Source organism: Pediculus humanus, genomic scaffold, assembly GCF_000006295.1.
Source record: "Pediculus humanus corporis 1103172107496 genomic scaffold, whole genome shotgun sequence".
NCBI classification, from domain to species: domain Eukaryota; kingdom Metazoa; phylum Arthropoda; class Insecta; order Psocodea; family Pediculidae; genus Pediculus; species Pediculus humanus.
In genome coordinates this window covers 12,977-25,973 of record NW_002987112.1, presented here as the reverse complement: position 1 = coordinate 25,973, position 12,997 = coordinate 12,977, and the positions used below count along the sequence as shown (strand labels likewise).

At 25.7% G+C, this 12,997-nt stretch overlaps 4 protein-coding genes across 4 annotated transcripts; 2 read left to right on the top strand and 2 right to left on the bottom strand.

The window, feature by feature from the left end:
* Nucleotides 1–2,270: 2,270 nt before the first annotated feature.
* Nucleotides 2,271–3,600, top strand: Phum_PHUM150860 (uncharacterized protein; the record flags this gene model as incomplete). Its single annotated transcript, XM_002424727.1, has 3 exons — nt 2,271–2,479; nt 2,796–3,002; nt 3,357–3,600. 3 exons carry the CDS (start codon nt 2,271–2,273, stop codon nt 3,598–3,600), a joined length of 660 nt encoding a protein of 219 aa, XP_002424772.1.
* A 62-nt stretch (nt 3,601–3,662) lies between these two features.
* On the bottom strand, nt 3,663–5,239 carry Phum_PHUM150850 (ATP synthase mitochondrial F1 complex assembly factor 2, putative; the record flags this gene model as incomplete). Its single annotated transcript, XM_002424726.1, has 6 exons — nt 3,663–3,800; nt 4,033–4,151; nt 4,238–4,418; nt 4,492–4,602; nt 4,678–4,845; nt 5,237–5,239. 6 exons carry the CDS (start codon nt 5,237–5,239, stop codon nt 3,663–3,665), a joined length of 720 nt encoding a protein of 239 aa, XP_002424771.1.
* Nucleotides 5,240–5,847: 608 nt separating this feature from the next.
* On the top strand, nt 5,848–7,371 carry Phum_PHUM150840 (uncharacterized protein; the record flags this gene model as incomplete). The annotated part of the gene is made up of 2 exons (XM_002424725.1): nt 5,848–5,989; nt 6,026–7,371. The coding sequence occupies 2 exons, from the start codon at nt 5,848–5,850 to the stop codon at nt 7,369–7,371; spliced, it is 1,488 nt and encodes a 495-aa protein (XP_002424770.1).
* Nucleotides 7,372–8,412: 1,041 nt separating this feature from the next.
* Phum_PHUM150830 (uncharacterized protein) lies at nt 8,413–11,844 on the bottom strand (the record flags this gene model as incomplete). Its single annotated transcript, XM_002424724.1, has 5 exons — nt 8,413–8,571; nt 8,651–8,856; nt 8,939–9,133; nt 9,844–9,948; nt 11,157–11,844. The coding sequence occupies 5 exons, from the start codon at nt 11,842–11,844 to the stop codon at nt 8,413–8,415; spliced, it is 1,353 nt and encodes a 450-aa protein (XP_002424769.1).
* Between the last annotated feature and the right edge of the window lie 1,153 nt (nt 11,845–12,997).

Below are 12,997 nucleotides of genomic sequence, written 5' to 3'. Positions count from 1 at the left end.
TTGCCGTTTGCCGTTTGTTTTGTTTCAAATATTCGACTTTCACATATATATATTTTGCATTGAATTCTCTCTCTCTCTCTCGTTCCGATTGTTTTGCCCTCAAATAATAATAAATATCTTCGATACATCAATTTTTTTTTTTTTTTAATACTTTTTCCATTGTTTTTTTATTTTTGTCATCGCGAATCGAGTCGACTGATGAGTTCCAAGTTTTTTTCTTTTCTTTTCTTTTTATTAAAATTAACTTTCTCCCCATTGATTTTTGTTTTTAATGAAGAGTTACTTGAAGGGATTCGATTTTCAATTAAAACAATCGAATTTCGATTGTTTAAAGGGATCGTTTAAAGGGATTTTCGATAGAAAGAGAGAGAGAGAGAGAAAAGAAAGGAAAATGGTTTTTCCGTTAAATTCCGAAGCGATTCTGACGTGGGAAAATTATGCCATAAGAATTTTTTTCTTTTTCTAAAGTCGCGAGAAAATTTATATATTGCAACAACGTCTTTAATTAATTAAAAAAAAAAAAAAAAAAAAAATGGTCGGAAACGGGTAATAAAAAAAACGTAAAAAATTTAACTTTTTTTTTTCCTTTTGAAAAAAAAATTTTTTTTTTACCCTAAAAAAAAAAAATAATCCCCTCAATTAAAAAAAAAAAAAAAAAAAAAATTTTTTTTTTTTTTTTCCTTTCCCGGGGGGGGACCATAAATTTTTTTTTTTTTTTTTTTTTTTTTTTTTTTTTTTTATTGTTCATAAAAACTTTTTAATCATTTTAACGGACGCGAAACATGGTTAAATTTTTATGTTTTTTTTTTTTTTTTTGCAATGATGATGATGATGATGATGATGGTTCGATTTCGAAAAGAAAAGAAAAAGAAAAATATTTGATTTCCTGTAATGGGGTTACTTTTTTTTTAAGCACTCCCCAAACTCTTTTTAGCTTTCCCCCCCCCCTCTCTCTCACACACACACACACACAAACGCCATCTTTTGTAAATTTTCCATTAAAGTTAATTAATTTGAAATAATTTTAATTTTTTATATAATTTAAAAAAAGCGTGAGAAAAAATTTTGTCGAGACGATCATCATCCGTTTGCATTCCTTCCTTCCTCCTTACACAAAAGATATATATTATTATTATTATTATCTATTATCTATTACGGGTCGGGATGCGGTGAACACGCACACACACACAATTTCGCAAAAAAAAAAAAAATACTAAAATGTATATAATAATAATAATGATAAATAATTTTTTTGAATTCGCATAAGCCAAATACAACCTAGATTGGTTTGTACTCGGGGGTTAATGACCTGCAGGTGATTTTGAACTCGATGGTATCGTGTCAGATGTTAGTCGTGGTTTAATACTTAACAATACAATACCAGTTAGTTTGATCTCGTTGGTGTTATCGAAAGGGTCTATTATTATAAATGGTTCCTTTTCATCATTTTCGGTTGTTATTTTAAAAAAAAAAAAAAAAAAAAAAGGATTTTAATAATAAAACAGGTTAACGTTGATGCAATGCGTTGACAGACGTTAAAAATAATAATAATAATAATAATAATTTAGTTAATTTTTCTAATAGGTATTATTTATTTTTGTTTACTTTTTAATTTTCTTATATGATTCTTAATAGTAAAGAAATCGTTATCAATGTTTTCAATTTTTTTGGATTGACGTTATGTAATAATGATAATAATAATATCGAGTTGATATTTTATTGGAAACAGTTGCAGATTGTCGTTGATTTAATATTTCAATTTTTTATATTTTTTTTATCATTATTTTTCCAAGAGTAAATTTTTCAATGATAAGTTTTTGTTGTTGTTGTTGTTTACTTTTTAACCTAAAAATTTGTGTGAGTAAAAATTTGTGTGACAAAATATTTATATTGACATTGATTTTATGTTTGTTTTAAATTGAGCACGTTCACTTTGTGAGTTTGTTTGTTTTGCAAAAGTGAGAAATTATTATTTTTCTCCCCCCCCCTCCCCATATTACTTGGTTTTTTAAAATTGAAAATGATTCATAGTTTTAAACATAACCCAGTCAGGTTGAAATTTACAATCAGTCAAACCTGGTTGTTTTACATCAAATGAAATAAATTTTTTTACTCTGCAAAGTAATAATTTAAAAATTTTTTTTTTTTTTTTTTTTTGATCGAGAAAAGGAATGAAAATTGATTTTTTGAGGAGAGGTTATTTGTGTCATTTGTACAGGTATGTAATTATTTTATTTGTTTCAGGTAATTAAAAGAAGAAGAAAAAAAAAATGAACACTGATCCAGGGATTTTGTGTTTTCAACACTGCGACAAAAAAGTTTTCTGTTTCGAGTTACCCAATTTGTGTCCAGTTTGTAAAAAGAATTTATCGACAGAACAATTTAAATTACTACCGATTAGAATTCCATATCCATTTGTCAGAGCAGCACAGCATCCATGTTCGATATTGATAAAACCAACATCTGGAGATTTTTTAAAGTTTGTATTATTATTATTATTATTATTTTATTATGCAATAAATGATTAATTACATTTTTATTTAATCGCTCATTATGTTATGAGAAAAGTAAAAAGTTACAGTTTTCGATTACAATAACAATGACTATGTTTGCAAATTGTGTAATTACAAATTGGAAAAAGTAATTAAAAAAAAAAAAAATCTGGGGTAATTGTGTTTTTTTTCATTAGTCAAACAATGCAATTGTTTTCATCAAATTTTCTTCCTTCCTGTATCGAATGATTTAATTTCATGTTTAATAACACAATTTTTGTTTTTTTGTTTTTCGTTCTCCAGTGATTATTTTAATTCTGTTGATTTACATATCGGAGTAACAGATTCGACTGGAGCTGTGGTAGAATATGATAAAAATGGACTGCAAAGACAAAAAAACAATTCATGGAATCAATGTTTAGTTTTAGATGGTATGGATGAACCATGGGCGGATCAGTGGGATGAAGCTTTAAAAGCTGTCATAAAAGAAGGTCACTGGACGCCACAAATGTAAGACTCGATTCCATTTTTTTCTTTTTATTGTTCTTTGTCGAGATTTCATCGATGATTCAAATCAATTTTTTTCACTTATTTTTTTTTTTTTTTAATTGTGATTAAAATTAACGACCGTGCACATTGTAACGGTCACTGGACCGGGACGAATGAAAAAATCATTCAAATAGAAAATAATGGTGGTCCAAGTATTTTTTTTGCACGTTGATTTTACTTTTTCTTTTTTTTTTTAATGACGCTTGACGAGTGCTTGACGATTTGCGACTATGACCCACAAGGGAATAAATATTCAACGGATTCTCTAAAATATCTTTTTACAATGAGTTTTTATTTTTTATTTTTTTTTTGTAGGTACAATGAAAATAGTTATAATTGTTACACGTTCGTATTGGCGTTCCTTAAAAAATTAAAACACGATCTATTGAGTAACGCCGCTTATTCTAGCACGTATTTTTGCGAAAAATTCATATTGCCACGAACGACAGCGGCTGGTAAATACATATCCTTATATAGAAAATTAAGAGCCGTGGATTTTTACATTCACGGTGGATCCGACGTCAACATTGCGTCCGTACCAAGAATCAGTTCCTTCTAGATAAATATAAATATAACTATAATCATAGTAATAATGATGATGAACAATTCGATATTAGGATATTAAATAATTTGAGCTTTATTTTTAATTAAATTCGAAGAAGAATTAACGTATATAAATAATATTCCAGCGGCGACTCTTGCTTGAGTATCCTGTTGATTTAATTCGTGGGACCATTCGATTCGGCCCCATCGTTTTCCCTGAAACAAAAAATTTAAGGGGAGCTCAATTTTGTGAATATTTGTACACAATAAGGTGAGTTACTTAAATCGGTTTTAATTAATCATAAGTTATTAATTTATAATTTTATAAAAATACATGAAACAAAGTTTTTGAGAAAGAAAAAAAAAATTAAGTATAAGAAAGTATTTTTATAAATTGACATATTTTTTTTATAATATATTAAAATTTTTTAATACTATTATATGAAACTACCTGATATTCTTCTTCCAGTCTTGATAAATAAACAGCTTTTTCAACTGAAATATATCTTTCAGCACATGTAATACCTAAAATAACTGATTTTAAAGCTTCTATTGTAAAAATGAAACCTGTAACAAAAAAAAACAATTTATTTATTTTTTTTTATTATTTAAATAAGTAAAAAAGCATTAAAAATTTTGTTTGTTAAGCATACCATGAACAGCCCATAAGTTATACGATAATAAATATTTTCTCAAAACGTCTTTTGCTTCCATACTTATTTTAGGACCGCTTATGTCTTTTGACGATTCTATTGAAATATCAAATTTTTTACAAAACCAATTTAAAATCGGTTGCCATTCTTTTAATTGCAAATCATATAATTCATCTTCTTCCTGTAAATTTATTATTTGTTTTAATAGAGAGTAACGAAATGAATTTCGATTTAATCGATAAATTGTTTCTTACCCCTGAAGTATATAATATTGTGTCTGTATCTAAATATTTTATTATATTGTTAACTATTTCTTCTTTAGTGAACTTATTGGGATTGTCTAAAACTGTATAGCATAATCCTGTCTGATTAAATAAATAATTATAAATAATTGAGATTTTAATTTGATTTGAATTTTTTCATAGATATTCAATACGAACCAAATGCATTGAGCTGGGTACTATATTAGTTTTTTGTCTGTCCCACTCGGCAGCCACTGCTAAAGCCAAAGGTTCACTTTCTACATAAAATAATTTACCCTTGGGGGTTTTTAATTTTCTTTGATCAAGTGTTACCTCATATTTTCCTTCATTAAATAAAATATTTGTCTTATTGTAAAATCTTTTTCTCGTAACTAAAATTAATAAATAAAAAACGATTTGGGTAAGTATTATTTCCTTTTATTTATATATTTAATTACTAATTTGTTAAAATTACTAAAAAACAAAAATATTATTAATATCGTTATCTAAGTTAGGTTATTATGCAATATAAAAAAAATTTTAGGACTTCATTTTTAAAAAAAAAAAATAATAATAATTTAAAACGTGTTTTATCTTTTTATTTTTATTTAACAAAAAAAAAAAAAAAAAACAAATTTCGTAATTAATATTTTAAAATGTGTTTAAACCAAGGCAAAAATAATAAATTTTACGGGTTGTCGCAAGGCTATGCGTAAATTTCAAAAAAAAAAAAAAAAAGAAAAAGAAAAATGATTACCATAATGTCTGAGTAGGATTTTAGAATTTGTTTTACGTATATTTTCTAAAAATTTAAATTTAACAGGTGAGTAAATATTATTAAATGATAATCTTAACATTATTATTGTTATTATTAAAGTAAATTTTTGTTTACAATAAGAATACAGGGTTGCCGAACTATTTAAAAAAGTTCGAAGAACTTCCGGTTTAACTCTACGCCAATATATATGGGATTTCAACGTTGCTAATTTTCACTTTAAACTTGTAATGGTACTCCGAGGTACTTGATTTTAGGTATTAAATTTTTTTTTGTCAAGGTACAAAAAACGTTATGGTTAGGAAACACAACTCTCAGGATCACGTGTTTTTATGTATTGTTAGCGACCTTGACAAAGAAAACAAAACTTATTTGTGAGTATTTGTTATTGAGGTTTTTTTTTTTATCATCGTACTTATTATTATTATTGTACTATTGCTCGTAATAAAAATTTTTATTTTTTTATTTTTATTAATAATCGAAGTGAAATTTAATTTTTACGTATTTTTTTAGGAAATAATAAATTGTTAAGTTTTATTTAAATAGAAAATTATTTCGGCAAATGTTTATTATTTTTATATTAGTTTGAGACAATGGCGAATTTTAATAAGGTGGAAGAAATACCTACTTGGAATGGCTTGACTACTCCGAAAATACATGACAGAATGAAAGCTTTATTTCAATCTAGTAAATGGCACGATTGTTCTTTTAAATTATGGAAATCGGATGGAACCGGTGAGGAATTAATTTTTGCACATACAATTATTTTAGCGTCAAGTAGTCCAGTTTTCGAAGCTCTTTGTTTTGGTCCACTCGCCGAAAAAAATACAATTGAAATACCCGACGTCGATCCAGTGGCTTTTCGAACCATGTTGTGCTTTATTTACACTGATGGTATAGATTTTGATTCTGTAGAGCTAGCTTGTAACGTATTATACGCTTCAAAAAAATATTTAATTTACGCATTAATTCATTTAGCCATAACATATATATCTTGCCAGATAAACGAAAGCAATTGCCTACAGATATATGAATTTGCTAAATTTATCAAAGAAGAAAAACTTATTGTCGAATCGTGGAAATATTTATGCTCTCATTTAGATGATGTTTTGGATTATTTTTCAAGTGAATCTCTTTCTTTAGATCTTTTAAAAAATTTAGTCAATGAAGAAGCTTTAAACGGTGGGGAATTTATTATTTATAAGTTATGTTTAATGTGGGCAGAGTTTGAATGTGAAAATAATAGTTTAGATAAAACGGGTGAAAATTTAAGAGATGTTTTAATAAAAGCAGATTTGTTAAACAAAATTAGATTTTTAACATTTTCATCTGAAGAATTCAAAGAAGGACCATTAAAAAGTGGAATATTAAACAGTGAAGAAATACAATATATATCGAATGCGATTAATTTTTGTGTAAATGTTAACGAGAACAGTCATAATAGTAGTACGATTAACAAATTTACCCTAAAATCAGATCCCGAATCGAATTCATCTAAAGTGCCTTGTTTAAGTATAGAAAATTCATCAATAAATACATCATCTCCTTCGAATATAAATACCATTGTGGAAGGGAGGAAAAAAATTCAATTGAAAAAAGTTTATTGTCATAGATTTATTGAAAAAGAAGCTAGATCTAATTTAATACCGAAGGACAAGCTAAAAATACATACATACATCACTGCCAATAAATCGGTGAGACTCACTGCGCTCTTTGTAAATGCTAAAATATTGCCATTTACACAACTTAATGCAGGACTTGCTCACTTTTGTCCTTTCATTGAAAGGAATTACACTGAAAAGTTATTTATAAGTATCTGTGATAGTTCGGACAAGACTTTATTTGGTACATTATTTTTGGAAAAAGTAGGTTATGGAACAATATTTAAAATCCCACTTCAAACTCCTGTGATATTGGAAAGATCGAAAGAATACAAAATACAAATTGAATTAATCGATTCATCTGAAAATTATTTATTCGGTGTTAGAAATTCAATATCGAAAATTCCATCTGGTTTGTGTGTTACATTTAAAGAAATGGCCAACATAGGAGACTATGGAAATTTTATTGAAGCTAACGATTTAAGCATAATATCCGGACTTGAATTGTGCTTATAATAAATAACTTACAATCGCTCACAATTATTGTAAAAAAAAAAATTTTTAATTTAATTTGTTTTCTTGTTTTTTTTTTTTTTTTGTTTTTATTTTGAATCAAAATAAAAAATTCTTGTTTCTCTGTTATTTTTTTTTTTTTAATGAGATACGTACATATTTTTGTTAAATGTTATTAAATTTTAGTGCGATAAAAATTTAAAATTAGAAAAGAAAAATAATTCGATTGAATTCATAATTATTAAAAACAATAAATAAATGAATACTATTTAATGATAATGACAACATAATTAATAAGTCAAATAATTAATTTTTATAAAAGATAATTAATATTTTAATTTTTTTTTTGTTCACGTCACGTGATATTATAAAGTATGATAAGTTATTAAATCAATTTTTATATTTTTAAATAAAAAAAAAAAAATTATTTGATTTTATTTATACATAATTATGTATTTTAGTCGATTTCTCTAAACTCTCTCTCTAATAAATAATTTTAAAAATTTGTCAAAAAGAAAATAAAATCAATAATTAATAATTGATAATGATTGATATTTTTAAAAAAAATTTATGTAATTTATTATTTTTCAAGGTTTTAAATAATAATAATAATAATAAAGAATTTTATTATGTTTTTATTTATTTTATTTATTTATTTATTTATTGTTTGTCTAAGAAAATGTTTGAAGAAAATTTATGTGGAAATATATATTTTTTATAAAAAAAATTATTTATCAATGTGTAAAATTAATTGTCGATGATAAGGTAATTAATTGTTTAATTTTTTTTTTTTTTTAATTTTTTTGTAATGATTTTTTGTACTTTTTTTATTTTTTTTTTTTTATTTCAGACATTGAGGATCGATAATAATTACAAATCATATTAATAAAATAGATATAATTAAATTAATAGATTACAATAGAAAATAAAGCTAATTACAACTAAATAAGATAAAAAGGATATGATTATATGTGTGCGACATATTTGATAAAGAGAGAGAGGGAGAGAGATAGATAGAGGGATGACGATTTAATAAATTTACAATTAAAGGCGGATTCCTGGGTTTCGGCTACGAACAAAGTTCAAAAGTTCATCGCTGTCTTCGCAGACAAATGGTTTCACGTGGTGACAAGCAACATCGTGCCATTTGATGCCATCATTGTAGAAGTTGTTGAGGATGGAAAGGCAGGATTCGTCGTTTCCCTGTAAAGACAAACGGTATAAAAAAATTACCACAAATTTTTTATTAAAAATTCATTTTTTTTTTTTTTTTCTCACTTACTTGTGCGGCTTCTCTGTTATCAGGTTGGGCTTGACCGTAACCACCGGTGGAACTCCAGTCTCCAGTATTACGTTGGGTCGTTGGTCCAATTTTAGCTCCAGAACCAGACCAGAACCATCCGTTTATGTTTGGCGGTTGAAGATCTGGACGATCGCATCCGTTAAAATTGCATTTTCTTCCGGAAGTCCAAATGTATCTCACTCCACCTGTGAAGAAGTTATCAACGAAACATATTTTAAGGTACTTTTTTAAAAAAAAAAAAAAAAACTCATTTGACAAATGACGTACCTCTGGCAATTCTCTGTTTGACAAATTCGTTTTCTTGAGGAGTTTCTAAAGAGACAGCATCCATACAATGACGCCTGCAAATGTTTCTTGCATCAAGCCAATCTACTTCTAAATTTCTAGTTGGTCCGTGTTCCCAACTGAAAAAGTATGCATGTGCAACTCCTCTGGCGTCTCTATAAGTCGAATGCCTGACTCCTAAGAAAAAAAAAAAAAATTCCATGAAATTTCTCCCTCTCTCTCTCTCTCTCTCTTTCCAATTTTAATTTCTTAAAGTTTAATTTTTAATTTTTAATTTTTTTTTTTCTTAACATTTAAATAACGGAGAGTCCTACATTAAAAGTGACCACCAAATGAGTCAAGACCACGGTCAAGTTCAAGTAAATCTTGGTATCATTGATAATAATTCACCACCATATTGGGCGTACCTGATTTCGGTCAAAACAAAAATTCGCAGACTGCACGACGTTTACCTTTTTTTTTTAAATTACTATGGAGGTTTTGTAATGGTAAGTAATAGTAACAACAAATATTTTATTGCAAGTTTTTTAATTTTTTTTTTTTTAAATTATTCTTCACCACGTTTGTGCACTTTGCCATCATCTTTTTTTTTTTTTTAAAGTGAAAGTTTTTTTTCTACGCCATTGTATTCGAGTTTAAATGTCACGTGATAATATTAATAAAATGATTTCTCTTTTATAAAAAAAAAAAATTATTAAAAAAAAATTTGGCTTGCATATCGCTTAACACAAGAGGAAATGATGATTTTTACGTTACGTTATTTATTAACTTTCGTTTCCTTAAAAAAAAATTGGGGGGAGGGGAAGGGGGGCACGTTCGAAAGAAATTAAAAATTACTGGGTGGTAATAATAAAATTTAAATAATAATAATAAGTAATAGAACTTACTGTTTGCGCAACTTCTCGGATCTGGAAGTGCCAGTCTTCTTTGTGCAACAACCATGGTTGCTCCAAATATAAGGAGAGCTATTCTTCTTAACATGTTGGTTGTTTCTGAAACAAACAATAATATTACAAACAATCTTTGTATAATAATTCGACAAAAACTTTTCTTTTTTTCTAAACCTTATTTTATGCATTTATTTATTTATTTATTTTTGAATAGGAATTATTTAATAAATAATAAATAAACAATTTTTTTTTTTAATATTTTTTTTTATCATTTTGATGAGATTATATAATTTTAATATTAATTTAATTTAAGTTTAACGTACATAAGTTTTTTTCATAAAATTAATAACAATTTCATAACATTAAAATAATTTATTTATTTATTTATTTACTATTGATTTTTTTTTTAAATTTTGTAAATTTTTTAAATTTTAAATTACAAAAAAAAAACGCCATATTTAAAAAAAATTTTCTTTTTTTTTTTTTTTTTACAACCAAAACATTTTCAAAAACACACATAAAAAAAAAATTAATTTTTATAAATTTTATGTAATTCATAATTAAATGAATGAATGAATGAATGAATGAATGATTGATTGATTAAGGACGTGACTGACGTAATCTCCTTAACATTAATTTTAATAAATAAATAAATTAATTTTTTACAACAACATAAATAATAATTTTTTTTTTTTTTTATTAATTAATTACACATTAAATAAATATTGTAATAATGATAATAATAATACTAATTTTCATTTCAAAAAAAAAAAAAAAAAACTATTAATAATAATAATATTATTAACGAATAACGAAAATAAGAAAAATTTAAAAAATTTTTTATATGTAAAAAAAAAAAAAAAAATTCATTATTAAACAATTTTTTTAAATAAACAATTCATTTATTAAAATATAATTATTAAAAAAAAATATATTAATAATTAGTTAACTTATTTTATTGCCATAATTTAAAATTTATTTATTTATTTATTTATTTAATAATATAATACTAACTACGATAAGATTAAATTAATAAATTTAAATTTATTATTTTATTTATAAATTTGATTGTTATTAAATTTGGATTGTTTGTCAAATTAAGTTAACAATATTTAAATAATTGTTAAAAAATTTTTTATGTTTATTGTTTTGTTTTCTATTCAAATATTTTTTTATATTAGAATAAGAATTTTTGTTAACGGTTTTTTTTTTACATTGTTTTTTCGTCGTATTATTATTATCAATATCGTTCAATATGTTTGTGGTCAATGTTAAAGTGCGATTTGGAATCGAATGAAATTTCACGTTACGTTCAATGTAATATATCAAATCGACTTGAGATGAATTTTTTTTTTTCCATTTTTTATTGTAATACGTGTAAAATAATATTATTATGATTGCTACGATGAAGATGGCGAGGGTTCCCGCACTCGCTCCCGATGCGCTTATAACCAAATATCTGGAAAAACACCCGTAGCGTGTGTATTTTTCGCCACAGGTCAACCCGCAATACCCTTCGGTACAGTGACATGAAAAATCAGTTGCGTTTTCAAAAACTGTAAAACAAGTTCCTCCGTTTAAGCACAACCATTCGGCCGGTCCCGGAGGACAGGGAAATGTTTCTGGCGGTCTCGGCTCGCCAGAATTTGACATTATAACGAGAGACGATGAAGAAGAAGAAGAAGAAGAAGGTAAAGAAGAAGTAAAACAACCATTTCGGGTGTATTTGTCGGCGCATGTCGCCCCGCAATATCCCTCGGCGCATTTGCAGAAATAATCAGTCGAATTTTCAAAAAGAGTAAAACATGTGCCGCCGTTCAAGCACAAACGTTCCGCCGGACCTTGTGGACACGTATATGTTAAATATGTTATGTTGGGTCTGGCCACGTGTGGAGGCCTTGTTTTCGATGAGCTCCGACTCGAACATGATTCGGCAATCTCAATAATAATAGACAGAATCAGAAGAATTTTTGACGTGTAGTAAATAATCAGTGTCATATTATAATGGTACAAGAATTCGGATGATGATAATAATAATAATAATATTTTAATACATTCCGAACTTGAATAAAATTTAACTCGGTTCTGGTAATTGTACAGCCAATAGGCAAATACCGTCAAATGAAAATTTAGACTCCATGGCAGCATTTTTAACCATTGAAATAATTTTTTTTTTATTCCTTTTTTTCCTTTTTCTTAACAGAAATCAAATAATAATAATAATAATAATAAACTCGAAACAATTGAAAACGAATTAATTTTTTTTTCACTAATTCACACACATTTACAAAAAAAAAAAAAAAATAACGAACTTTTTTCGGTTTTCTTTAAATAATAAAATTTATTATTATTATCATTAATAACGAATTAATTAACATAAGTGAAAATAAATAACAAAAAAAAACTAGATTTTATTATTTTCAATTCGTTTTTCCAAATATTAACTAAATAAACATTTGAACGCAACAATATAATCGCAAGTTTTAGCAAGTTTCAAAATGGCCAGACCTTTACCCCGTTTAAGTGTATTAATCTATTCCCTTAATTAAATTTAACCACCGCCTTCTAAAAATTTTGATGAGTCATAGCAGCAGAAAACATTTTTTTTTTTTTTTTTTTTTCAAACGTTTACGTTTTTCGAACGCGTTTAAAATTTGCAAAGTGTTTTTTTTTTTTTTTTTTAAAAGTATTTTATAGTTTGGGTGAAATTAATTAACGGGAGAATAAAAATAAAAAGTAAAATTAAAAGAAAAAACCGTTAACGATTCAAAAATTGAAATGTAAAACATTTTTTTTTTTTGTTTATCTTTTCGTTTTAAACATGAAATCATTTTATCATGTAATTAAAATCTTAATTGTTGTATTCAAGAGATGTGAAAGATAAAAATTTCTTTTGTTGTAAAAACTTTTAAAAATATGCAAGGTAAATAATAATTTAGATAAATAAAATCATTGCATAAGTTTAAAAAGAAATTTTACATTATTGTGAAAGAATTTAATGGCCGTTTTATATTTTAATAATTATTACACATGTACCTTAGTATAAAAATTAATTTTTAGGTATAATTGAGATTTTAACTGTTGTAACTTTTGTTACAACAGTTTTTAATATAATTTATGATAAAATATATATAGGAATGTATACAGAAAG